The sequence below is a fragment of the Xiphophorus couchianus genome, chromosome 20 (genome assembly GCF_001444195.1).
Source record: "Xiphophorus couchianus chromosome 20, X_couchianus-1.0, whole genome shotgun sequence".
Taxonomy (NCBI): Eukaryota; Metazoa; Chordata; class Actinopteri; order Cyprinodontiformes; family Poeciliidae; genus Xiphophorus; species Xiphophorus couchianus.
This window is the reverse complement of record NC_040247.1, coordinates 16,468,999-16,494,684: the sequence shown is the minus strand read 5'-3', so window position 1 is coordinate 16,494,684 and position 25,686 is coordinate 16,468,999. Positions and strand designations below refer to the sequence as shown.

Below are 25,686 nucleotides of genomic sequence, written 5' to 3'. Positions count from 1 at the left end.
GAATTTAATTGTTGACATGTTAGTGTGAAACATCTACATCAAAAAGCAAAGTCTGAAGCTGTGTCTTGGATCTCTGAACGAGACAATTGGAAACAAACATCTTGCTATTCGAAACGAGTATCTTCTTTTAGACAGATTATCAGGTGGCTTCGAGATTATCTCGAAGATACTTGATGTGAAAATAAAATAAGACCTCTTAAAACACCACTGTTTCCGACCTGTTTCAAGAAATCAATACTTGGGAAAGTGGCATAAATGTCTTCCAAGCAGGTGCAAAAGTTGGGAGTTTTTGATTTTCTATTCCTCCTTAGTGGTTGCTTCTAAAAAAAAGTCATTCATCAAAGAATTTGGTGAAAAGCAAACCCATCCATTAAAATGTATTCCAGGTGTTTTCTATCAAAATCACAGCATAACGACACTGCTGAACTATGCATTCCCCTAAAAACCTGCTTGTAAACCAAAACAAGGTTTGTGTTTTGTTGAAGGTGTGTTAGAGGCAATTATCTAACTCCCATGTGTGCTTTGTTGAAGCAATCAAGCAAAAAGCACAGAATAAATCAGTATAACTACAAACATTGCTTATCTTTTCCTTCCTTTTTTCCCCTTTTGTTTCCTTTTCTTTTGTTTATTTTCTTCTTGCCTCTCTTCTTTTTGTTCAACTTATTCTCCTTTCTTCCCTTGTCTTTTCTTTTTATTTTCCTCCTTCTCTTTTCCAAGAACTGTCTAAAAAATTGCAAAGCAGACCATATGTCCTTTTTCAGTCAATTTGAATAAACTGTAATTTTCTCTCTTTTTTTGACATCACAGATCTACAGTTTCGGAGGAGTGTTATGGGGACTGGAATCATCTTCCACTCCAGTTGATGAAATAAGATGAATCTTATGAGTTTATTTAGATCATAATTACACCTGAGAATAAATTTTATGTCATCAAATTTATTGAAATATTTGCTCGTATATGAAACCAGAACATATCGTTTTAATTTTAAATTATTTTTTTATTGTGCTTTTTATTCTTTTATCGTCTTTATTTTCTTTTTTATGTAATTTGGACTCTGAGTCTGTAATAAATCTATCTAATCTAATCTAACTTAGAATTTTAGCTAATTAATTTTAATTGCGCAACTAACATATTCAAAATATTTAATATTATTATTATTCTAAGACTTTCATTCCACCTTCTTTACATGCTTACCTATGTTGCCGGTACCTTTTCGTACGTACTGTATCTTTTTTAAAGATTAAGCCAACAAGTCAAATCGAATTTAGAGGATTCGCGTGACTTCATGTCGATCTCGCGATACTTTCGTGGATCTCCGACACATCCGCAAACATGGCAGACGAGCTCGGGCGAAAATGGGACCGCTGTCTTGCTGACACAGCCTTAAAAACAGGTAAATATCTCTCCTTTCATGTGGTTTAATGTGTCTCTACTGGTCTAAATAGTTTCGTTGTGCGTTTTGTCACCTAGAAAGCCGCAGAAGGTTTAAAGGAGATCTTTTTAAGCTGGGTATTATTGTAACCAGGCTGGAACTGTTGCTAAGGTCAAAGCTGGATGAATGAGAATAGCTGTTTTATTTAAGAAAATCTGTGATCGATGACGTGGGAAATATGTTAAATTACGTTGTGTGGAAGAAATGTACCCGTTTTATTAACATTCAATGGATTTGCAATCTGTTCTCTTGTTTTTTTACACGAATTTCACCGTTTCCAGATTTTCCACTCATAACTCTTATTTATTACATGTTTAAAGCTATGCTTAAAATGGGAAGATATGAACTTTAAATGAACATTATTAGAGAAAATGTCCGAATGTACATTGTTATTAGAATACTTATGATATAGATGCATTATTCTGACTTTTGTCTGCTTAGGAGAGAGCATCTTTTTTTTTTTTCTTTTCAGAAAAATTCTAATATGTCCAGATTCAATTGACCCTTATTCTAACTGTGGTGCATCCAAAATCTTGAGAAACACTGTTGTTGATTGAAATTATTTTGATCTCTTCACATAGATCTTTTGTTACCTACACAGTCATGGTAAAAATAAGATAAACTCTCCATCAATTCCAATATTTCACGCATCAAAACATGTTGATAATGAGTTGATTCATATTGGATTTTAAAATGAGTGAATCACAGAATCAGAGTAATAACAACATGTGAAATATTACACTGTCATTCAACAAAGTGTGTCAGAAACAGACTTACTGCCACCACTAGTGCATAAGAAGCTACCAATACTTCAAATGAAGTGATTATTGGGTGATTTCCTGGGAGAAATTTTAGCATTTTGTGCCTGTGACACATTTATCTTAGTCTTAACACAAGGCAAACAGGAAAAATGTGACACAAGGAATCACAAATTAAAGCTATTCATTGAAACATCGATGGATACCTTATTGACTGGTTCCTTTCTAATTGTTAGAAAGCTGAAACATTAATATACATTTTCTCAGCAAAAGGCCTCGTAGTAACGTTACCTTGTGGTTAGAATGTGCCATGCTAAAACAATTACTGATAAATAAAATAAGAGATGTGTCTTAGCACTAAACATCACTGTGCTGAATGCTAATTGTCCAGGGCAGTATTAAAATTGTGTAAAATAACTTAGGTTTGTAAATTTGCATTAAAAAAGTCACAAGACTTGTGCAATAATGTCCTTTGGACAGGTGACACCACAGATGATGATTGACAAATTTATGAAGACATTTTTGGTAAACAACACATCATCACAACACGGTTTACCAGCTATTGGTGCTGCAGATGTGGGATCTAGAGTCAGATTTGCAGAAGGTCATTAGAGAAAAATAATCCTTCAAAAAGTACTAAATATGACTGTAAAGAAGGGCTCCTTCATTAAGGGACAAAAATTACGGCTCTGATTGCCATAATCTTGGGAGGTTTTCGATCGTCCGATACATTAGTGTGAAACCGATCTTTTCTACCTTGGTAAAGGTTTAGAAATCAGCCACCTGGCCACATCTGCATGTTCACGATTAACAATAGTCTCACCAGCGGTGCTAAGTTGGTGAAATTGTCGCAACATTGATGACTTTTTAAACAAAAAAATCTGAATTGGGAAGTCAGGCTTTTTAAATGTCAGTGATCAACCAAAAAGCTGCAATCGCTGCACCCCTAACAAAAGAAGCAATGCTTGTGTACCAAACTAGGATGCGAATTGGCCCTGCACGTGCATCAGATGGCACCCGGAACAAGAGGCAGCTAAAATCTCTGCTAAACTTCACAGGTTGCACAGGTGCAGACTTCCTGCGTTAAATGTGCAAAAACACAGAATCAAGCTTGAGAAACTAAACTGAGTAGTGAACCTAAAGCCCATCGAATCACTGCCATGCTTTTCTTGTAAGACTTGCGTGAGATTGTCTCAGAGGCAAAGTTTGGCAGCCATCAGATCTAACATCACAGCTCAAATAAACCCAGTTGTTTCCTGTTAAAAAGGGGATGTTGCTAATTGCTACAACCAGAACGAGCCAATAGGCTTGCAGCCTGTAAAACTGGTTTCTCATTCCCGATCCCATGTTTATTTCTGACCTCTAGAGACGAGTAAAGCAGGTCCAGCTCACTTCTTTTCTTGGACGGTGCAGATCCTGTACTGAATAACTCATCATTTAACTCTGATGATGGATCTGATTTCATGCTCAGAAGAATGTTTCTAAATCATTCAGAGCAATGAAAAGATATGAGCTGTGAACACATTTACATATTGCAAGAGAAAAGGTTGCCAGCGCTGCATGACGGCTTGGTTATGGAAAGTTACAGAGCTTTGTTGTGCGGCTCCTCGAGCCGAACATATGCTGAAGATTTTCTCTGGCAACCAGACACCTTGGCACGGCTGACAGCTTTGAGCACAGAGCTCAAAGAAATGCCACAAAGCAGCTGGGTTGTTTTCACTTATAAACACAAGTTTTATTACATCAAAGATGTCATTATCATTCATCTCAAATGGAACATTCATGTTTTGTGTTAAAAATTTACACAACTTGGCTTATAAAGAGAGTCTAAGTTAACCTTCATGTGATAAATAAATAAACACGTACATGTTGCTTCCTGTGGACAGTCAAAAACGTTAATAAATGCAAACCACAATTGCTATAACTAAAGAAGAAATAAAAAATGTCTTCTAAAATTATGTACAAAAGACAAAAAAAGTGTACAGTTAAACTCAAAATTATACATAGCCCTGTCACTTAAAATGTAAAATTATTTTGTTTAGGAATTGTCATTATTAAAAAAAACTTAAAAATATATGTTTCTTAGCGTTTACGTCATTTTCAAAAAAAATAACTCAATGATCACAGGAAAATAACTAACACTAAATAAATCACATCTTTCTTCTAATTGCTGACCAGCTTTTCATTGTTTCCTCTGATATTTTGATGATTTATTTGTGGATCCATGTTTGAGGTTGAAGAGCCTCCGTGCCATCGCCCTAATTTTTCATTCTCTTTAACTGGTCATGATTTCAAAACATTAATGAAAACATTTTGGTAAAATTAAAATTATACTTTAATCCTAAATCCACCAAGGTAATTAGTAATAGTCATTAAAAATCGCATTTATTTTTAAAATCCTGGTAAGACTGCTTTTATTAAATTGTTTAAACCGTTTTTTGAGTATTTTTTACTCTGAATTTTGCAAGTAGTCCTAACTTGAAGTGCAGATTTGAGTCTGTACTTTTAAGATAGATCATGTCATTGTTTAGCTTTGAAATATTGGTGAACGAATTGATTAGCTTTGCCATCTGTGGAGCTTGTTTTAGTTCTTCCATGGAGACATCCACTTTTTATTTTAACTGTAACGGTTGGTAAACATAATTATTTATTTTTTTTGCCCTGCTGCAAGTGTGGTCTCCAAATATAACTTGTGACAGAAACAAGAAGGGAATTTGGAGTCATGGTATTGGTTAAAAACAACACTGTGGAGCAGAAACATTTGCCAGAGTAAAACAGTCGGGGTTAGGGTTCGAGGTGCAGTATTCAATCACACTGATTGAATATGACTGGCTTTTTGAAGTCATTTGCAAAAAATAATTCAAACAGTGAATAACAGTGCAATTAAACAGCTCTGGACTTCATTTGCTGGAAAAGCCCACTGAGTTTTTTTCACTCGTTTCATGTACAAATGTTTTTGTTATAATCCAGTCCCCGAGGAGAAACCCAGACAAAAGAAAAAGGAATGAGATATTGATCTACCCTCTCATTCCCCCCAAAAGCTTTCATTGTATCCCTGACAGTGGAAAATCAGAGGCTTCAGAAACATTCTGGCTGCAGAGCAAAGCAAGACTTGGGCTTCAGCAGACGGAAAGTCTCAGATTTTAACAGAGTCGTCGCTTGAAATGGAAGGAAAGTTATTGTTGATGTGTACTTATAATAAAGATGAGCTGAGGGTTTTGTGGTCTTGTTTGACATGTGTAAACTGTGTAATAAGAAACAGTCTGAGGGTTCTGGTTAAGGCACATCGGTCATGCTGCATAGTTCTCTGTATCTAATTAGGAGCCGCTTGGGCCCAAATGGCTTTTTTTTAATGTGTTTTGTGTTTTGGCCGGCCTGCTGTTGGGTGTGGTGTGGCCTGCAGTGAGGTGAAACTCAGCGCACAGATTCATTCTTACTAATAACCCTTCCTGGTTTCCACAGACGGACCTGCCATGGATGTTTTCAGTCCCACTCGTCTCGATCCCCGGGTTTATCTGTCTTGGGTTTCCAGTCTTGTCTCTAGGAGCAAAATTTAGCAACAAATTGACCATATTTTATAACCCCTTTGAATATTTTTTTACATTTTACAATCACAAACTTTTATGTATTTTGAGTAAATACATAAAAGTATTTATGCAGCGAATAAAAAGGCACACCATTTTTTCCTTGAAATATTTAACAATTATCAAGTGATTATTGGAGACACTATGTTTTTGCCTTTGATAGGAATTTAAATATTTATCTATTTATGTATTAGATTCATTTTGTTTTAATGTAGTGTATTTTTATTTATTTATTCTTCTTTTTACTTGTCTATGGAAAAGTAAAAAAACAAAACATGATTATCACAATTTTTAGACTTGAAATGACAAACATGAGCATCTATTTCTTACCATCTCACTCGAGTCAATGAAAAAACATGATGCTGGCGGCATCATGTTGTGGGATACTTTTCTCCTGGTCTATTAGGTATATACTGTGATTTAATTGTAGCACTAGCTGAATGTTTAGTGTCTGTGTCCTGCTGGTAGATGGACATTTGTCCCAGTCCTGTGTCTTTTACAACATTTGACTAGTTTTCTCCCTAGGATCGCCATGTTTGACTGAATCCATCGTCCCCTTAAATCCAGAGCAGCTTTCTTGTGCCTGCTGAAAATTTTAATTTGCTTTGAGACCATTTTCAAGTAATATAATCGTAAAGTCATAATAATGCAATAACACACTCGTAAAGATAGATAAAATTTAAATTCTAAAAATAACATTTAACTGGAACTGGAAGACATTTTAAAAATAGAAACAACAAATAAAATGAATTATGAAGTCTCTTTAGACAAAATAGGGCTTTGTGAGACCAAAGCACCAGAAGACTTTTATCACCCAGTTTTTAGTAGAAAGAGAGAAAAGAGAAAAACAATAAATCATGCGAATTGATATTCTTTAGCTCGTTTTATTTTGTTAATTGATTTGCTGCTCATCACAGCCGGCCTAATGAATACCAATGTTTTCCACACTTTCCATATTTACATTTATTTAAAAAAAGGAACTGGTGTCCTTTATGCAACATACACATGTAATGTGACAAAATGTGAAACATTCAACGGGTTTATTCTGTTTTTATTCTGCAGATATTTATGCTAAATAAAATCTATTCACAGCCCTGTGCAGAGATGTTTTAATGATCCGATTATTTTTCTTGTTTGCACCCATCTGCCTGACGTTATAGTAACCTGATTTCATGTTCTGTCTTTTTTATCAGTTTCTTTATATTTCTCTTTTTCTCTTTGCAGTGACAGGCGTCGGTATCGGCATCGTGTTTTCCGTCCTCTTCTTTAAACGTGAGTTTGATTTCTTTGTACATCTGTGAAGACAAGCAGATGTGATTTTATTTTTCTGTCCCTCCTCCCACCAGGTCGAACGTGGCCTGTGTCGTTCGGATCGGGCCTGGGGTTGGGAATGGGATACAGCAACTGCCAGCATGACTTCAGGTCACCATATCTGATTCATGGCCGCGTGGTTAAGGTGAGTACGCAGTGGAAAATGTGTTGCTTCTTACACCAAAACATCGGTTTTATAGCTCCTCTCACATTTCAGGACCAGTGATGAAAGACTGAAGAAGAACATGGAAATCTCATCTGTTTTAATTGAATTATCTTTTTGGCACCAACTTCCAAAGATGCCCACATTGTGTATCTTGTAATACAGTAAATGTATATTTAATAAAATTATTGCATAAAGCTTTGTCTTAGTCTCTCTCTGTCAGTTTTTTCCATTGCTGTGTGAAAGTGTGAGAAGAATGAAATGTGTTCTGGGGGTGGAAGGTAATGCTCTGTGTTAATGAGCTGGGAGACTCAGACTCCTGCTGTTTTGGAATGAGAGCCAGGTTCAGCATCTGCAGCCCGTACAGAGAGTGGGAGGATGAATAGTTGTACTGAATGATTGAATAAAGACGTGCATTTGGCAGAGGAACAAAGCTGATGTTGACAGGTAAGAAGGAAAGAAACAGATTTAGGCCATTTCAACACATTAAAGACTTGGTTCAGGTTTTTTGGAATAGGTTTTGTTAAGTTTTTAGTAATAGTTCCCATGCCTTTAGTACAAAGAAGTTGTATCGCCTTGACCTTGTTGAAAATGTTAATTCCTAGTCAGCCATATCTCCTTACAAGAGCGTATTGTAGCCATTGTACATAAAAAACGAGTACATTTCTGTCAAAAAACATACATTTTCTGGAAAAAATTGTGAAATTATTGACTTTTCCCAAGTTTTGAAAGTGTTTGACTTTTTGAAACTCACATTTACAAGTTTTTTTCTATAAAATCTTTTTTTTTTTCTAGAAAATTAAAGAGATCCTAACATTTGAGGGTTTCTTTCTTGCAAATTTTAAACTTTTGAAGCTTAGTAACTTCCTTGTTTAGAGATTAATCTAAACATGTAAAAGTGTTTTGGTGAAAATGTACTCCTTTTTTATCCACAATGGCCTTTATACACTGTAGTAGTCCCTTCATGTTAGCAAAATAACTCCAACCAAAAATATAGCAGGGTAAATACACTATTACGGCGTTCCAGTTGTACTCGGAACTGGGAAATTCCGACTCCCAGTCGGAAATATCGACTGTATCGCTTTCCAAAGTCTGATTTCCCGATTTGAAACTGGGATCAGCTCCGACTTGGCGTTTCAAGATGGCCGCTCTTCGATTCTACAATGTGAGCTACGGTGGAAACACAATTATTTTACAAGACACACAAAAAGGTGTCTAAAATCAGTGTCACTTACATGTAGCGCCTGTAACTCTACACTGAACAAATTAAAAGTGGTGTTTATCTACGGAAGGTAAACCTTAAAATTATGCTTGTAAGAGATTTAGCAAACATGGGCGTCGCCATGTTGAAATTCTGAACCGGAACGCCGTTATCTCCGGTCTCACAGCTCCGAGTTCCCACTTCCCAGGTCACTGTACCGCAGCATTTGTTAGGAATTATTACATTTTTCAACAGAGTATTGTTTAAAAAAATGGTGTGGTTTTATTCAGCGGAAGAATGTCAGCGTTTATATTTGCGCACTGGGACTTGTATCTGTCCTCCAGATCAGCTGCACCTCTCTGCCTCCTCCTCTCTGGAGTAAACCTTTAGATTTTTGGACCAGAATATCACTCTTGGTCTTGGTCGTGCTTTTAAGCTCGTGTGGTGATTTTAAAATGATGACAGCGGACTCTCCATCAGCTGAGGCAGCTGGCGCACTGAACAAGTTAACGCCAAATGATTCTGCCGAACAAAACGCCTCTCTCAACAATGATCTGCTTTGAAACTGTAGACTGTTGATAGCCACTAATGTAGGTTTTTTTTTTTTTTTTTTTTTGCCACATATTAAACATTTTCTGTTTGACTTGTTTCAGCTCAGAGTATACCTGATTTAACGTCTTTCTGTTACGTCACACAACTTAAGAAAATCATAACTAACCTTGTTTTAACCATTGCTTTGTTGTATGTGTGGAGTTTTTCCTGTCCAGTTTTAAGTCTTTTGCGTTTTTCCCCCCATGATTGTCCTGTTTTTAGCTTCATCTAATCAACTGTGACCAGCTTCCATTTGCCCTGCAGGAAAAAGTTAGTATGGGTGAAAAACATCACGAAATAAGGCTTTTATATCAGTCATATTGATCATTATTAATTCATTTTTAAATATCTGAAATATTACCAAACTGGTGATGTGATCTTCCTGTTTTATCAATAGTTTCTTCTAGGTGTTGTGCTCATTTCACTCCATGTCGTTGCTTTTTTATTTTTAAGACGTTACGTATGGGCTGGTTTTGTGGAGTAAAACACCAACAGCAATAATCTGGTTTATTTAGCCTGTCATGAAGAAAAAATGTGGCTGTTAATTTTTCAAAAATCATGTTTCCACCATGTTAATACATTTATAAATGTCAGAGTTCCAAACTAAATATTTATTTAACAAGCCAAATATTTAGCTTCCTAATTAAATATTTATTTTGCTAACTAAATTATTGATTTTCCAAACTAAATGTTACATTTTCTAATATTTAACTTAAATATTCCTTTGTATCTTTTTCATTTTGAAGTGCATCTCCCTGACAGCGTCCAGATTTATACTCTCCTTGCTTTGCTCGTCAGTCTGTGTGGACAGACATGTCTTTGGAGGATTTTCAGTTCAGTTCAGGACTGAGAGCTCTGTAAGATTTTCAATGTTTGGAATATTATTTTATCTCATCATTCTGCTTTAAACGTCTCCAAAGTTTTCTCCCTGCCCTGTCTGCTGTGTTTGGGCTTCATGACCCAGTTTGTTCGCTCACAGAACCTCTATTTACATGGGATTAAATTACAAAATGATTCTTTACTAATCCGATTTCTGAAGGCTTCTGGTTGCTTCTAATTTTATTGAGGAGTATTAAAATAAAGGGACTGAATTCAAATGCATGCTGCCCTTTTCAGGTTTTTAATTGAGAAATGTATCATTTTCACTTACAAGTTTGTGTTTGTTTATCTTAATATTTATCTTAATATTCCAGTTTATTAGGTTTTTGTTTCACCACCAACATTCTTTGGTCGTTGCTGCTGCTTTGGTACGGATGGACGGATAGATTTCTTTCAGATATCAAGAAAGGACAGAGACCCACATCAAGCTTTTTTCCACTTTTTTAAAATTAGACCAAACATGATTCAACATGCATTGTCCTGTTTTACGTTGTGATTATTGCAGAGAAGAGTTTGTAATTACCAAAACGGCTTTTTATCTCTGTAAGCTGAAAAATTATTTATCTACACATCGTCTCTTTTGTCCTGCGCATCCACCGACTCTGCAGGACAATCTGGAGTGTGTCTCCTCACTAATGAGCTGTTGCATGGGTTTGGAGAATGACAGGAAAATGTTTCTGTGTGTGTGTGTGTGTGTGTGTGTGTGTGTGTGTGTGTGTGTGTGTGTGTGTGTGTGTGTGTGTGTGTGTGTGTGTGTGTGTGTGAGACTGTGCACACATCCATCCAGCCACCCTGGTGGAGCAGAATCTGAGGAATGCAGCGAAATGCCCTTTCTGGACTGGGACCTGGGCCTTATTACTAACAGGTGAGTTCTGCACTTTTCACGTCGGAGTGTAACACATGTTGAACACTTTCACATCAAAGCGAACACCGCTCTCCATTACACAGACACTCATATTTCCCTTTTCATCACAGCAACAATTTTGTCAGTAATGTAAGCACATACATTCCTTTGCACAATGGGAACAGGGTCCGGTCCATGGGCCTGCGCTCAAAGGCTCGCTTCTTCAGCGCTGCCTGTGCTGAGATGCATCTGGCACAGAGTAACCCTGACAGAAATTAGACCGTGTCACTCATCCCCCATCCATTAAAATAGCTGTTAGCAGGTGAAGCGTGAAGCCGATAGGGGCGCGAGTGTGGACCAGAACATCTGGGAACAGAAGGTGTGCTGGGTGTGAGTGAAGGAGTGGGATGTAGCTCTTTGAGATTTTCAACCCAGAGTAATAAGCTGGTCTTAAAGGGGACCCACTGTGCAAAATTAACTTTTTGTATGTTTTTATACTTCCATTTGAGTCTCAATTGCTTCTAAAAACGAGCCATTTCAAAATTAATCACAATTGACAGGAAATGTGCCGTTACCTAGCAACCCAAGCACAGCTCCGGCACGTTCGCTCAGCTGGTTTTACCGCTGTACAATGGCTGCTGGAAAAGACAAGTGTTCTGTTGTTCACTTACCATCCAGAAACCATGTGCTGCATACTTGTTTGTTGTGCTGGAGGCTCCACTTCTGCTTTTCAGAGATGTACGGTCATATCACGGTGCATCTGCTTGCAGCCGTTTTCACATACGAGTGTAAATGTTGAGTTGAGGGAACATGGCCAGCAGAAACATATTAGGATTTAAAGTGATAAGAGGCCGTAAAACAGCTCATTCTGAAAGGAGCTGAAAATAGGCAGAACGGATCAAATTAAAATCTTATCTAAGAATGATTATGTGCAAAAAAATGTAATCAATATTTTTGTGTATCTCATAAACTTATCCTAACTGGTCCAAGGAAGCATAATAGGTCAACTTTAATATCCTCTATCAAATCCCACTTTCTCAGTTCACTTCTGAGTTATGAAGATTATCAGATGTCACTGTCTCCAAGAGCTTGCTCAAATTGAATTTTGTGGCTTTGTGTAACGCTCCAGTGCCCAAAGAACAATTTCTTTATTTCACAAACATGTCTTTAAAAGACACAGGAATCTGATTTCTGCATTGAACCCATCTGTATCTGTGATCCCACCACAAGACCAAAGAGAAATTTAATTTCGAGCACACATTAGAGGCAGTGAACTCATCACCCCAGGAGCCGGGGCCAGCTGCAGAGATCAGGATCTCTCAGCTGCAAATAGTTTCTCAGCTGATTCCCCCATGAGGAAAATCAATCACTTTTACCATGACATTTCACTAAAATGTGAAATTTCATTGAGCTATGTGAGCAGAAGCTGCCTTACTGGAGTCTACAGATTAAATTTGCTAAAGCCTGAGATCACTAAGCTAAAAGTCACTTAACTTATCAGTGTTGATGCTTCTAGATAAAACAGACTCAAAAGGAGTCTGGTGTTGGGAAGCATTAGAGACAAGATACTGTTAATGTCAGGGTTTCCCACAGTGTATTATAAGCCTGGCGGGCCACCAGACTTTACTTGTGCACCAGATTTAGCATTGTTTATTTATTTTAGATTGTTTTTAATTATTCCCTTTTTTTAAGACTACAGTTGGTGTTTAGGTATTAATCTTTCAGTCTTCCAATAGCGCATAACTATCAAGTGATATTTCAAAATTTCCTGTCAACTTTAAACATTTCTTTTTAACTGAAAAACATGGCCGCCACTGGAGGACTGCCCTAGCACCCAACCACCAGGCTTAGCAAGTTTTCTGGGGGAAACTCTGACTGTGGTTTGTTTAAAAGAAAATAAGTATTTTTAGATGTGTGTTTTTGTTGGTATTCAAAAATGTGAACAAATTTAAAACTGTTCCTAAAACTCTTCTGTTCTTACACCCCTTTTAAATTATTTAAATAAGTCTCAATCTTAAGGTCTATTCTTGTTGATATATGATCATTTTATGATGTTTTATTTGTCTGTACTCACTTTTTATTATTTGTTGTCTAGGTCACCCACAAAAAGGAGATTTTATCCCAAGGGACTTCCTGGTAAAATAATGTTTAACTTAAAAAAAAAAAATGAATACATAAATAAATAAGACATTAGCTAAGTTGAAATCCAGCTCAAAAATGCAAAAGCTGATCATGTAAACATTATTTTATAGCTAAATAATGTGTTAACCATGTTCAGACAGAGCAACTAGATGGCAATAATTAGACATGGTGGTGGCAGCATTATGTTGTGGGAATGATTTTATCACTTTTTATGGATTCTATATTTTTTGGTTGTATTTTATGTTGTGTTATTATGAAAAATAAAAGCAATTTGTAATGTACTGTGTAAAGAATTGCATCTCATTTCATGTTGCTAAGCTGATAATTTTACTAAGGTTATTTTGTTCTGATTTCAGATTTTACCTTCCAGTTTTATTTACCCAGAAATTACAGACATTAAAAAGGGCAAGTAAAAAATGGGCCAACATTCAAAACACAATATGAGGCTGAAAACATCTAAATCTGAACATATAATTCATATTATTATTTTATCCATTTCTATATTTTACTGAGCTGTTTACAGAACCGCGTCACATTTTTCGCCATTATTATTATTATAATTTTTGCAGGTGCTGTACCTTTAATTATTTTACTGTGTTTATTTCTATGGATTTCAGCTTTGACTTACCAGAGTTTTTGACCCAGGAAGGACACACATTTTTATTTTAAATCCTCCAAAGGTTAGCTTATTACCTGCGTTCCCTTTTTAATAAGATTTGAAGGAGGGCTCACCCTCAGGTCAGCCAAACCAGGGAACATAATGCCTCTCAGCGTATCACATGCCCACGAGTCTCTCTGCGGTTTCACTGCAGACCGCAAATAAATCAATTTGTCATGAGCTTCTGTTTAGTAACCAGCTATTTCAACAATTTCAGCATCTCAAACTTTCTTTTAATGTTGCAGAGCTAGAGAAACGGGACAGAATCCACATCTGTTTTCCAGCCATACATCATTATTATACGCTGTTATTAATGTTCAATTACAAAACCTGGAAGCACATGTTATCAAAGCAATGCCAGATGTGTGCGGATGTCTGTAAACACGCCTTGTGTGTTTAATCCCGTTGCATTTGCACATTTGGAGAGTAAATATGATGGCTCCACTTTAGGGAAACATTTGAAAGCTTTCCAGCAGTTTGGCCCCCTCCTCCTCTTCCTCCTCTCCCTCCTCCTCCTCCTCCTCCTCGTTTAGTTTCTCCCAGAAACGGCGCAGCAGGGCGCCTGTTTGAGGGCTCAGCCGCGCCTCCACCCCTCGCATGAGAGTTTTACAACGAAAGACAACAACTTGGAAAGTGTTTTCCAGAGGAATTACAGAGAGACTGAACACTGAAAGGGGAAAGAAGACTCGGAGATGAGATAGCCTTCTGCCTCTCTATCTATCCCCCTCATCCTCCTTCCTCCTCCCGGCTCGGACGGCGTCGCTCGGTGCCGTTTCTTTCCCGGATGATGTAAGTGTTGTGTGACCGGCTGAGCTCGGATCATCATTGCCGACGTTTTTTTTTTTTTTTTTTTTTTGTGGTTGTCGGTACGAAGGCAGTGCGTATCTTCACATTTCCGCTGGATTGAGGATCAGCGGGACTTTGCGCGGAGTTCATCCGGAGGAGGCTCCTCACCTCGGCGACGATGAGCGCTGGTAGGTGCCCCGTCTAACCCCACACCTCTGGAGGTGTTTCAGTGCCCTTTAAAGTTATTATTTGTTTATTTATTTTGAAAATAGTGAACTGGGAAAGTTTTCGTATGTTTTAATATGCAAACTACACCAACCAAATTGACAGATGAAAAGTTTTTTGTTTGTCATTTTTAGAAAAAGGGGGGGAAAAGTCGGTGCTTTGCAAAAGTATTTACACCGATATATGTTTTTTTCCACATTACAACCATAAGACGATGTGGATTTCAAGTTTTATCACGATAAAAGTAACGATGAAAACTGTTACTGTTTTTAAAACTGGTTGTGACGACACTGAAAAAAATAAAACAGGTTCAAAACAATTGTGTATTGGTTACAAGTAATCAAATTAAGTTGTTTCCAAGTAAACATATTAAGTTTACTAAGTTGTCACGATAAACAAGTAAGTTTGACAAACTTTATTCTATTACATGTAACAAAATAATTTTTGTTAATTTGTTGGCGTTCCTTTTTCTTTTTTCAGTGTCCTGTTAAACGTTTTCTGTGTTAATTTTTTTAATAATTAAAATGGTAAACAAGACCAATTTGTGCTTTTAAGATCACCATCTAATATTATATATACACCAACCAAAGTGATAGTTTTTTGGTCTTATTTTTCTCTATAGAAGAAGAGAAAAGAGGTCAATGCCTTGCTAAAGTATTCACACCGCTAAAAGTTTTAAAAAAATTTTTTTAACCTATTTTCTCACATTATAACCGTAGACTACACTTCAGAGGGGCGATATGGACTTCAACTTTTATCATCATAGTTTGTGTTAAGCTTTATTCATTACTTCTTTTTTAGGTAATCGTCTGGCTGTGACTGTACACTGAAAAAAATAAACAGGTGATCCAACCTAAACAATGTGTTACAAGTAATACAATTAAGTTTATTCAAGTAAATATATTAAGTTGTCATGCTACACAAGTGTAAACAAAGTAAGTTTGACAAACTTAACTTGATTACATGTAACAAATTAAATACATTTTTTAAAAGTTGGACCTCCATTGGTTTTTTTTTCAGTGTACAAAGCCACACAAATGTTCTTGTAACGCTTTTAAGACACCAGTCACATAAAGAAGCATGGTTCTTATCACTAAGTTTAACACAGTAACTGCATTTAGTCATATTTTCAAATTCATTGACATTTGTTCATTGATTTGTTCATTGATGCTTTCAGTGAACAAATAGTGAAGAAAATAGTACAACTGACAATCAATAATGTTTTGGGGGCATTTAAAAATCGTTGATTGGAATTTACTGTGACAATAACAAATCAAAATTCTTATAATTAATTTCTCAGGTTAAATGATAGTAAGATAAAGGCCACAGACTGACATGATAAATATCATAAGCTCAGTCGGATTGGATGAGGAGCTGCAGTGAACATCTATTTTTAACTTTACCACAAATTCTCAATTAGATTTTGTTCTGGACTTTGACTGGGCCACTGTAACTCATGAGCATGGTGTTGTAGCTGTACTAGTAGCTCTTGGCTGTATTTTAGGGTTGTTGTCCTGGAAGATGAGCCTCTTTTTCTGTCTGTAACAGGTTTTCTCCCTGGACTGTAACATCTTTAGTGCTTCCCTGTCCCTGCTGGAAAAAAAAAATCATTCCCACAGCATAATGGTGCCACCATTATGTTTTATGACAGTGATTTCTGCCACACATTTTGCATGTAGACCAGTTCTTTCACATCTGCTGTGTTCCTTGTTATTACTGATGCTGCTTATTCTCTAACATACCTCAGATAGTTTTACAGAGCTCCTGAACTTACACTGAGATTAAATCACACACAAGTAGGTTACTAAATATAATTTATTCATTCTTAACCGTTTTTTTCTTTTTCTATATTGCTTGCTAGATTTCTTTTGTACTTTGTAAATGTTTATTTTTAGTTCTGCTGAATTCTGTTAGTACTTCTTCTTCTCATCCAAAGCATTTCATGGCCTTGCTGACTTTGACAAATTAATCTGAATCTGAGTCTCTTCTGAAAACTCAGGGTTATTACAGTACTGAAGGTTTGTTGCATATGCACAACAGCCCTTATGTATTTTTATTTGCAACATATTTTAAAAACGATGTGTTCATTTGAGTCCACTGTGCAATTATCCATTACTTCATATTGTTTAAATCATAAAAAAGCTTTACAAAATATGAAAAAGGTAGTTTGAACCCATAAGGATACGTTAAGTAAATATATAACTGACTATATTTGCACTGTGACGTGTGGAATAATTTAATAGACTGAATTAGTGATGATTTAATGTAAAAATCTGGCAACTGTGAGGACTCTGTTGGATGTTTTTTATGAAAGTTCACTTGCAGATCGCTACAATTTTTATCTTAATGTAAAACATAAAAAAATCTTCTGCTTTCAGTCACCAGCTGATTTCTTCATGTCATATTTTTCTGTCAGACTTCCTTCATGTCTTCAACGGCCCTTCAGACGTTTTCGAGGTCGTTTGAAGTTTTCATTTGCAGTTTATTTATTTGTTTAATTTTCAGTTCTGTGTCTGGTCATACAAGCCTGCTGTGCAACATGTGTTTAAAAAAGCGCATCTTTAAGAAATAGGCACAAAACAAAAAAACTATGTGGCATTTTAATCAATTATCTACACATTACTTTTCAGCTAATTGCTGTTGGTAAATCTGTTGATTGGTGTTAAAATGTGTTTTAATATCATCAATTATTTCTAATAATTGATGATTGTTAAATCATAATAATTTAATAAGAGTCATAAGAGCAACTTGTGTCTTTGCAAGAGGCTGTTCGTAGAAAAGTGATTAAATGGCCACAAAGTTAATTTGTGTTCATCTCACAAGTTCATGACTAAATAATTTACAAAGTAGAGTCAATTTAAAAAAACAACTTTCTATATATATGATTAATGGACTGTCAACATAAAGCAAAACTGAGTTTTTTTATTAACTGTCTTAAGAATCAAATGAAACATATTTCAAGATGAGATTGGAAAAGATTGGATCAAAGTTTGGCTGCTTGGAAACAGAATATAAAACAATCAGGACTGGAACTCACATCCACAGTAAAAAAACCCCAAAACAAATAACAGTTTGACATTACATCAGATTAAATAAAAATATCAAAGATTTCTTAATCAGTTCAGTTAAATTCAGAAGTTCACGTATGCTAAGAATGAAACAATATGAGAAAACCTGGATGATGATGCCGTGGCAAGCGGTATTTTAAGAAAAGAACTCGCACTCAAAACAAAAGATAAACCAAACAAAAAGAAACAGCCAAGATATGTGATTTAAACATCCTGAAGGCTCAACTGTTCCTGTTCAAACACCCAAACACCCGACACAGTAGTGCCCCATCATCATTCTGACATCATTCTCTTTCATCAAAGTGTTCATATACTTAAAATGTGGATAGATATTATGGTTTGATTTAAATGATTATAGTTTCACAAAGTAGTAAACATTTAACAGAGTATCGTGTTTTACACTTTAACCCTTAAAAGTGAGGAAACCTTCACTTTAGCATGAGCAGGGTGCTTCATCTGTACCTTGACATATTTCTAATTGCTCTTTGTGAATGAAATCCATGCCTAGACTTCAGCTCTTTAATCTGGGAACATTATAGCTGCAGGAAAATATAAATGCCAGATGGAGGTGCTAAAGTGATCACAAAGACTGGATGTTGATGACATGGAGGAACTTTTTATAAGCAGCAGGAGAAAAAGATTTTGTCGCTCGTAAATGACGTTACTGTCTGAGGCATTTTTAAGGAGGAGAGTGAAAGCGAGCAGCGGACAGCCATGCTGTTGTAGACAGGAAGAGCACATATTTGCCTCCCGGCTTCATTGTTTTACATCTGCGGGAACAAGATCTTCATCTCACTGACATATTTAAAAGCACGTCTGAATCGGTCCTGCAGCTGAGCCGACTGCATCTAGATAAAAGCTGATCAGTGGGGATTTATCTGATAATCACCCGGAAGTTGTCAGTCAACATCAAGAAGAGCAAATCCATGTAAAACCATTACGGTAATCGGACCTGTTGAAGTAATGCAGTTATCAGTGACATGCTGTGGTTTTCCTGCCTTACAGGTGCAGCCATGTGGCAGAGGATTCAGATTTGCTGCGCTCTGTTTGCGTTGCATTCAGTGGCAGCGCCTGCACACATCAACCGCCTGGCGCTGTTCCCTGACAAGAGCGCCTGGTGCGAAGCCAAGAACATCACTCAGATCGTCGGGCACACAGGATGTCAGCCGCGCTCTATCCAAAACAGGTCAGGACGAAGAAGGCCCTCTCTGTTTGTCCGACCAACAGGCTGAAAGACAACAACAGCCTCACACAGCTTGTTTTGTTTTAAATTGTTCCGCTTGTTTCTGCTTTAATTTGATGTAGGTTATTTTATTCCCAATTTTTATAATAGTTTTCTTAATATCGTTTTATTTTATTCTCAATTGTTTATTTTCATTTAATTTTGATTTTAATCTTGGGGTTTAGTTGAATTTCACATTATTTTAATCTTCATCTTATTTTTTTCTTGTCTTATTTTTCATAAAATAATGGAATGTTTTCTTAAACTTAATTTTTATTATTTATCTTATTTTTGCTCTTAACTTGCTTTCTTTCATTACCTTTATAATTTCGCCACATGTGTTTATTGGCGTCAGGACATTTTATTTTTCTGTTTTATTAGTTTTAATATTTCCATTGATAAAATGTCTATATATAATGGTAGAACAAAAAAAATTTAATAGCCTTTAAAATAAGGATTGTGCAACTTTATTGCATTAAGAAATTTACATTAAGAGCCTTTCATGTGCAAATCACTTTATACTTTTCTCTAGATTTGAGTACAGGCTCTATTTATGGTAAGCAGTTTTCTCCAATGAAGTCACACAGACTGCAAAACGGCAAGATAACCGATATTAGTTTAGTAAAACTCTTAAAGATATCTGTGGAACATTTTCTTTTAACAAAGTTTTGCTAAAGTTGAAGTTTAATGGACAATGGAGCAATAAATATTCAAAAATAAGTTTTGGATTTCTTAGGCTGACTTATTTAACTTATACATAGCCCAAATTAGATTAGTTTCTGTTTCAGATATGCCCTACTTTTGAATGTTTCTTGTTAAATAAATGGTTTTATATGTTGGATATTTTGAGGATAGAAATCAATGTGTTAAAAGTTCAAAAGCAAAACTTACATCCTTCATTTGTAGGAAATACTCACTTCATTCACCTGAAACCTGATGTCGGTTTTACCATCCGAAAACTCTCGAATGACCACCATTTGTAGAAAAACAAGTCTCCATTTTGTGAGTGTGTGTTTTCCCCGAGGCCTCTGAGAATCCTCAGGCTTTGTAAATCAGTTCAGATTTCAGGCGCTCTGTTTTTTTTCCCCCTGCAGCTCTTGCTTACACAGGCACGAGCGCTTCGGTCGACTCCAGCACATCATGTCTGTGGGGCAGGCACGTTCATGCACTCTCTCCTCTTTGTTGTACAGAGCCTGTCTGGGCCAGTGCTTCAGCTACAGCGTCCCAAACACGTTCCCACAGTCCACCGAGTCTCTGGCGCACTGTGACTCCTGCACGCCTGCCCAGACACAGTGGGAAGTGGTAAGAGTTATTGCGCATTAGCTCGCGTAGCGCACTGCAAAAACACAAAATCTTACCAAGTATTTTGGTCTAGTAAACTTTTTGGCCTATAAAAAAATTTACAAGGTCCACTGGAAGATTATTTCACTTTTAAGAAGACATTTTTTCCATAAGTGAAATAATCTCCATTTTGTGAGTGGTATTGGTACTTTTTAAAAATTAATATTAAGGAATTACTGACTTAAAACAAGCTCATATTTCCTGCTGAAAAGTTACTTGTAAGTTTGCCTTATTTCAAGTGTACTAAAATATTTGCACAAGAAACTAGACCAAAAATCCTTGGTGATGTTTTGTGTTTTTGCAGTGCAAATGCACACCAACACTCGCCTGTATATGAGCGATGAGGTGTGTTTGCTTCTTTAAACAACCGTAAGAGAAAAACCCTGAAAACAGTCTCAGTAGATGAAGCAGAGTGTAGCATTTTATATTCTGCTAAGGCAACTCAAAACAACTTGTATTCTTCTACTTTTTTATTCTCACTCTCTGTGTTGGCTTTCGGGTACACACAGACCCGTTGCCATAGCAACAGTCTGACAACAGTTCCTCTAGCTCACACAGCAGAAATTACTTTCATGTGTATCAGGATTCAACACGAAAAAAAACGCAAACATTTCCTACATAGAGAACAGAACATTCAGTCTGTTGCAGTGTTTTATTTTCAGGCTTGTTGATGTTTATTTCACAATTATTAATAAGTGTTTTTCTGGACACAATGATGGTTAATTATTTAAACACTTGCTCTACTGATGGTCTGTCAGAAGGCAGGTGTGTCGATCGCTTCATTTATTTATTTTTTTTAAAACTGAACCGATGGGCTGCACAGTGGCTCAGTTGGTAGAGCTGTTGCCTTGCAGCAAGAAGGTTCTGGGTTTGATTCCTGGCCCGGAGTCTTTCTGCATGGAGATTGCATGTGTATGCGTGGGTTCTCTTCCTCCCACAGTCCAAAAACATGACAGTTAGGTTAACTGATCTCTCTAAATTCTCCATAGGTGTAAGTGTGTGTGCATGGTTGTTTGTCCTGTCTGTCTCTGTGTTGCCCTGCAACAGACTGGCGACCTGTCCAGGGTGACCCCCGCCTCTCGCCCGGGACATTAGCTGGGGGTAGGCACCAGCAGCCCTCCCGACCCGTCTAAGAAAATGTTAGAAAATGGATGGATGGATGAACCGAAACACACCGCCCTGCACAGCACATCTACTTAGGGCTAGGGTTGTCAAGTCAAGCTAGCATAACTGACCTACTTTCCCTCCCTATTTCTTCTTTTTAATTAAAACTTTTTACTGACCTGTGAAATGTGATATTATTGGAAAATATTTTCTAGTTGTCTTAGTGTTGAAACTTAGTAGTCTAAAGGTAAACTGAGAGAAAACGCCTTTGGAACTACCTATATGCTCTTATTTTGGTAACTTTCGAGTGAGCGTAGCTATGGTAACGGAAGGAGACGGATAACCGCAACACACAGAAAAAGTTAACAGCAAAACAGAAATAAACGATTAAAAAGATCTTAATTTTACCTTCAGTCGATTAGGGAGCAAGGTTAGTAATATTGCGTCCCTTTTCCTGTTATATGTTAACAGGAAAAGATTAAATATTAGCGTATTTAATCTTAAATACGCCAGGTAGACATGACAGGTGAGGTGAACACAGACAAGAAGAAAAAAAAAAGCCTTTTCGATCACTTTCCCCCTGTCTGTGTGGAAATGGATGCCTTTGTCTGTGTAAATGATTGTTGGTGCAGGACTTTTAATCTAATTGAGTCTGAAGCAAAGCAGAGTCGGTTCTCACGAAAGAAGAGCCGGAGCTGCTCCCTGAAGCTCCGGCTCCCGTTGAAATGGCTGAACGATCATTTTCAGGGCAGAAGGGAAACAAGAGAGGGAGGGAGGCGGGTTGTGTGAGGTCTGGAGAGCCGGCTGAGTTTGTGTAACACAACCCTCCTCAGCAGGTCTATACGCCTGTCATAGCTTCATGTTAAAAGTTGACCAACTTTATCTCTGTTTCACTGAGTGTCAGATAGGCCTTATTTCAAGGCCTATCTGACACTATGAAATCAGTATGAAATCAGTATGAAATCAGTATGAAATCAGTGAGTCAGTATGAAATTCTCATAGCATGGTAATCTTAAGCTGTGGCAATAGTGCTTTTAGTGCTTCTGTGTAGTTAAGAAGAACTGAATTGGATTTCTTTATTTTCCAAGACTGGAAAAAGGAACATGAAATTTTTTTTTCCAGATTTAAGGCTTACAGTATTAAATAAAGTTTGTCCCCCTTTAGTCTTCATTCCATGATTTCTTTGTAATTTACTTTCTTCCCTTCTTTGTTCCTTGTGTTAATGTTTTCTCACTTATTCCCTCACTGGTCTTTCCTTCTTGTATACCACCTCTCTTCTTTCTGTCCTTTCTTCCTTGTTTCCTAATTTGTCCTTTCCTAGACTCCGTCTCTCCTCTGTTGTGTTGGTGTCCTTTATGTTTCAGGTTTTTTTTTTTTTTTTCAGGTATTAAATGTCGCGCCTCTCAACTGTAGAAAAATCTCCCATAAATTCACACAGAACTTCAGTATTTTATGTTTTAATGTGAAACTAATGAACTCTGGCATGTTGAGCCTGGTAAAGTGTGAAGGTTTAACACAGATTTTCTTTCTTCTTTAGAATATTCTAACTTTTCTGTTTGGGTATATCTATTTTAGTATGAATGTCATAGACCTCCTGGCTTCTTCCCTGAATAATTATTGCCTTTCAGTTTGGGAGGATGGGCTTGTTTGACACTCTTTCCAGTTTTGAGTGATAGATTGAACATTGCTTCAGGTTTATGGATATTGTTTTTAACTTAACTCTTCTTTAACTTCTTTGACCTTCTGCTGTTTTCCTGGGTCTTCCTGATGCTGTTTGCTTACTAAGAAACCTCTGAAGCCTTCACAGAAGTAAACATGATTTATACTGAGGTTAAATTACACACAGGAGGGCTCTTCTGAGTAATTAGATTATCTCTAAAGCCAGTCGGCTGCATGGAAATGTTAGAGTAACTGGGCTGAATGCACCAGATATTTAGCAATACTGTAAAAACATTTATAAAACTATAGACCATGTTCCTAACACTTCAAAATGTCAGAAAGCAGAAAAATCAAATATGGCTGAAATGATTAACCAGATTAATTGCATTGAATCAATTATTATAATAATTGTCTAGCAACTGATTAATCGTTACCTAAAGTACGCAGATTCAGACAAAAAAGCTGAAATAACAACATATTCACATCTGCAATTAAGCCAAAGCTGTACAAAAATATATATTTTTGCATTTAAAATATAAAAACCCTTTGTTTGTAAATATGTTCTAACCAATACTCCTCAAGTTGCAGTTTTAGCTTCACCTGGTTCAAATTCTGTAGAAAAAAATAAAAATAAAACTCTGTTACTAAGCAACTTTTGCTGTCCATTTCTTAATCAGTTAATTGAAAAACTAAACAGATCCGTCCTGCACTGTGTTAGTGTTAAGTCAAGCAGAACAGCCTGAGCTTTGCACATTCACTTTTTTAAAGATGCACCTTTTTGCTCCAAATGATCAAGCATTCATAAAGGAATGCTATGTTATTGCATTTTAGGAAATAAATGTTTGTTTTCTTATTTAAAAGGGGGATTTAATTGTGTATTTGTATATTTTAATGTATTTTATAGAAAAGGCTCTTATGATAAATCAGCAGAATGTGCCTATTGTTTTATTTGATTGATCTATTACTAAAGTAATCGCTAATTTCAAGTAACAGTGAGTTATAAAAAATGGCAACAACTGTTAAACAACATAGAAATAAACTCTGAACTTCCACAGGTGTTAATTTGCGTTAATGCGTTTGCGTGCAGGTGACTCTGGAGTGCCCCGGCAGCGAGGATTCTCCACGCGTGGACAAGCTGGTGGAGCGGATCCTGCACTGCAGCTGCCAGTCCTGCAGTAAGGAAAGCGTCCAGGAGGGGGCGCTGATGCAGCTCTATCCAGCAGACAACACCCTGGATTCAGCTCCGTCTCTATCCGACCCCCTGATCGGAGACCCGGCCCACTCTCTGCCCCACGCAGACAGCCTGTCTGACAAGCAGGCCCACCCTCTCGCGTACCACCATCCCACGCTGCCCCACGCGTCAGACGGAGGCTAGAGCCACAGCTGTAATGACTCTCTGCTCGCCTTCGCTCCTCCTCCTCGCTGCTTCCTCTGTAGTATCCTTAAGGCACTTTGAATCTTTCTTTGAAGGCATAAACCCACAGAGCCGCGTTATCAGAATGAGCTCACATAAACACTACGCGCTTGTGTGTTTTCAGTAATACACGCAGAGGCCTGATGACTGTAGCCTGTTGTTATACTGTAGGGCTTTTATTCTGCTTTGAGTGTAATAAATGCTCTGTTTGGTAAAAGTCTCCTGTCTTCTGTTCATATGAATTAATCAGAGTTCGTCTCCAGCCTGGGAAACACTGCAAGTTTGATTTCTGGGTTTTACACATTTGTATAAGTATTGAAAAAGAAAATAAGAAATGTGAAGAAATTTTCTATTTTTATACTTTATTCCAATGTTGTCTAACCATTGTGTCCTTTCTTCCTTCTCTTCTTCCCTCTACTCCGTATTCTTATTTTTTCCTACTTTGCATCCTGCTTCCATATTTTCTTCCTTTCTTTTTTCCTTTTTGCCTTGTATCTAGTCTTGCTTTCTTACCTGGTATCCTTTCTTTACTTCCTTTATGTCCTTCTTCACATCCTTTCCTTCTTTACCTTGTATCTGTTCTGTCCTTTCTTAGTGTCTTGTCTTACTTTTACCTTGTTTTCTTTTTTTGTATTGTTCTTTCCTTCCTTTCTTTCTTCCTTGTTCTCTTGCTTCTTTACCCTCTAGTCTTTCCCTCCGTTTATCCTTCCACCACCTCTCTTCTTTCTGTCCTTCCTTTCTTGTCTCCTACTTTCCTTGACTCCTTTTGTCATCTCTTGTTCTGCTCTTCCTTACTCTCACTCGTTCCTCTCTACTTTGTGTCTTTTGCTTGGTTCTATTTGACTGTTTTATTTTATGAGTCTCCAAATCTTATAGGTTGGAAGGCCTCCTTGCCATCACCCTAATCTGTAGCTCCTCCAACTTCCAGTTTGGACTCTGGTTGTGGCACTTCAAAACATTAATGTTACATTTAGTCAGTAAAGCATGTTATGATTACTTTAAGGCTAAATGTGAATCAGCACAAACACCTCCAGGCTGTGTAAGGTTTACCCACGACTCCCCTTCAAAAACAAAGCTGTGTTTCTGTTTGGCACAAAGTCTTAGTCGCTTTGATCAACAAAACTCCAGCCACGGGTAAACATTTTATAGATGCACAAGAGCTGCATGATGGGAAAGCAGCAAGCTGTTTACGTTTGTTTGAATCCGATCCGTCTACCTCAAAGGTAAATCTCATGTTTTGGGGCCGAGATGAAAGCTCTTGCCCAGTGTTTGCTTGTTTATCCATTTTCATTTAGGCAACTGAA

The 25,686-nt window shown here is 37.0% G+C and overlaps 2 protein-coding genes across 3 annotated transcripts; both read left to right on the top strand.

Moving 5' to 3' along the window:
* The first annotated feature begins 1,252 nt into the window (after positions 1 to 1,252).
* Positions 1,253 to 7,451, top strand: LOC114134932 (MICOS complex subunit Mic10-like). Its single transcript, XM_028001802.1, has 4 exons — positions 1,253 to 1,393; positions 6,999 to 7,046; positions 7,121 to 7,230; positions 7,303 to 7,451. Exons 1-4 carry the CDS (start codon positions 1,333 to 1,335, stop codon positions 7,309 to 7,311), a joined length of 228 nt encoding a protein of 75 aa, XP_027857603.1. The 5' UTR covers positions 1,253 to 1,332; the 3' UTR covers positions 7,312 to 7,451.
* Positions 7,452 to 14,100: 6,649 nt separating this feature from the next.
* On the top strand, positions 14,101 to 24,602 carry nbl1 (NBL1, DAN family BMP antagonist). 2 transcript variants are annotated; one of them, XM_028003921.1, is made up of 4 exons: positions 14,101 to 14,537; positions 18,648 to 18,828; positions 20,055 to 20,166; positions 24,056 to 24,602. In XM_028003921.1, exons 1-4 carry the CDS (start codon positions 14,528 to 14,530, stop codon positions 24,341 to 24,343), a joined length of 591 nt encoding a protein of 196 aa, XP_027859722.1. In that variant the 5' UTR covers positions 14,101 to 14,527; the 3' UTR covers positions 24,344 to 24,602. The 2 variants fall into 2 exon arrangements, with proteins under 2 accessions (XP_027859722.1, XP_027859723.1); XM_028003922.1 differs by lacking the exon at positions 14,101 to 14,537 and adding an exon at positions 18,323 to 18,570.
* Positions 24,603 to 25,686: the final 1,084 nt, after the last annotated feature.

Bases quoted from the DNA above. Each gene is read 5' to 3' on its own strand.
- nbl1 (XM_028003921.1), top strand. The intron at 18,829-20,054 runs GTCAGGACGAAG...TTTGTTGTACAG, and splicing joins CCGCGCTCTATCCAAAACAG to AGCCTGTCTGGGCCAGTGCT. The intron at 20,167-24,055 runs GTAAGAGTTATT...GTTTGCGTGCAG, and splicing joins CCCAGACACAGTGGGAAGTG to GTGACTCTGGAGTGCCCCGG.
- LOC114134932 (XM_028001802.1), top strand. From the start codon at position 1,333: ATGGCAGACGAGCTCGGGCGAAAATGGGACCGCTGTCTTGCTGACACA. The intron at 1,394-6,998 runs GTAAATATCTCT...TTCTCTTTGCAG, and splicing joins TGACACAGCCTTAAAAACAG to TGACAGGCGTCGGTATCGGC. The intron at 7,047-7,120 runs GTGAGTTTGATT...TCCTCCCACCAG, and splicing joins TTCCGTCCTCTTCTTTAAAC to GTCGAACGTGGCCTGTGTCG.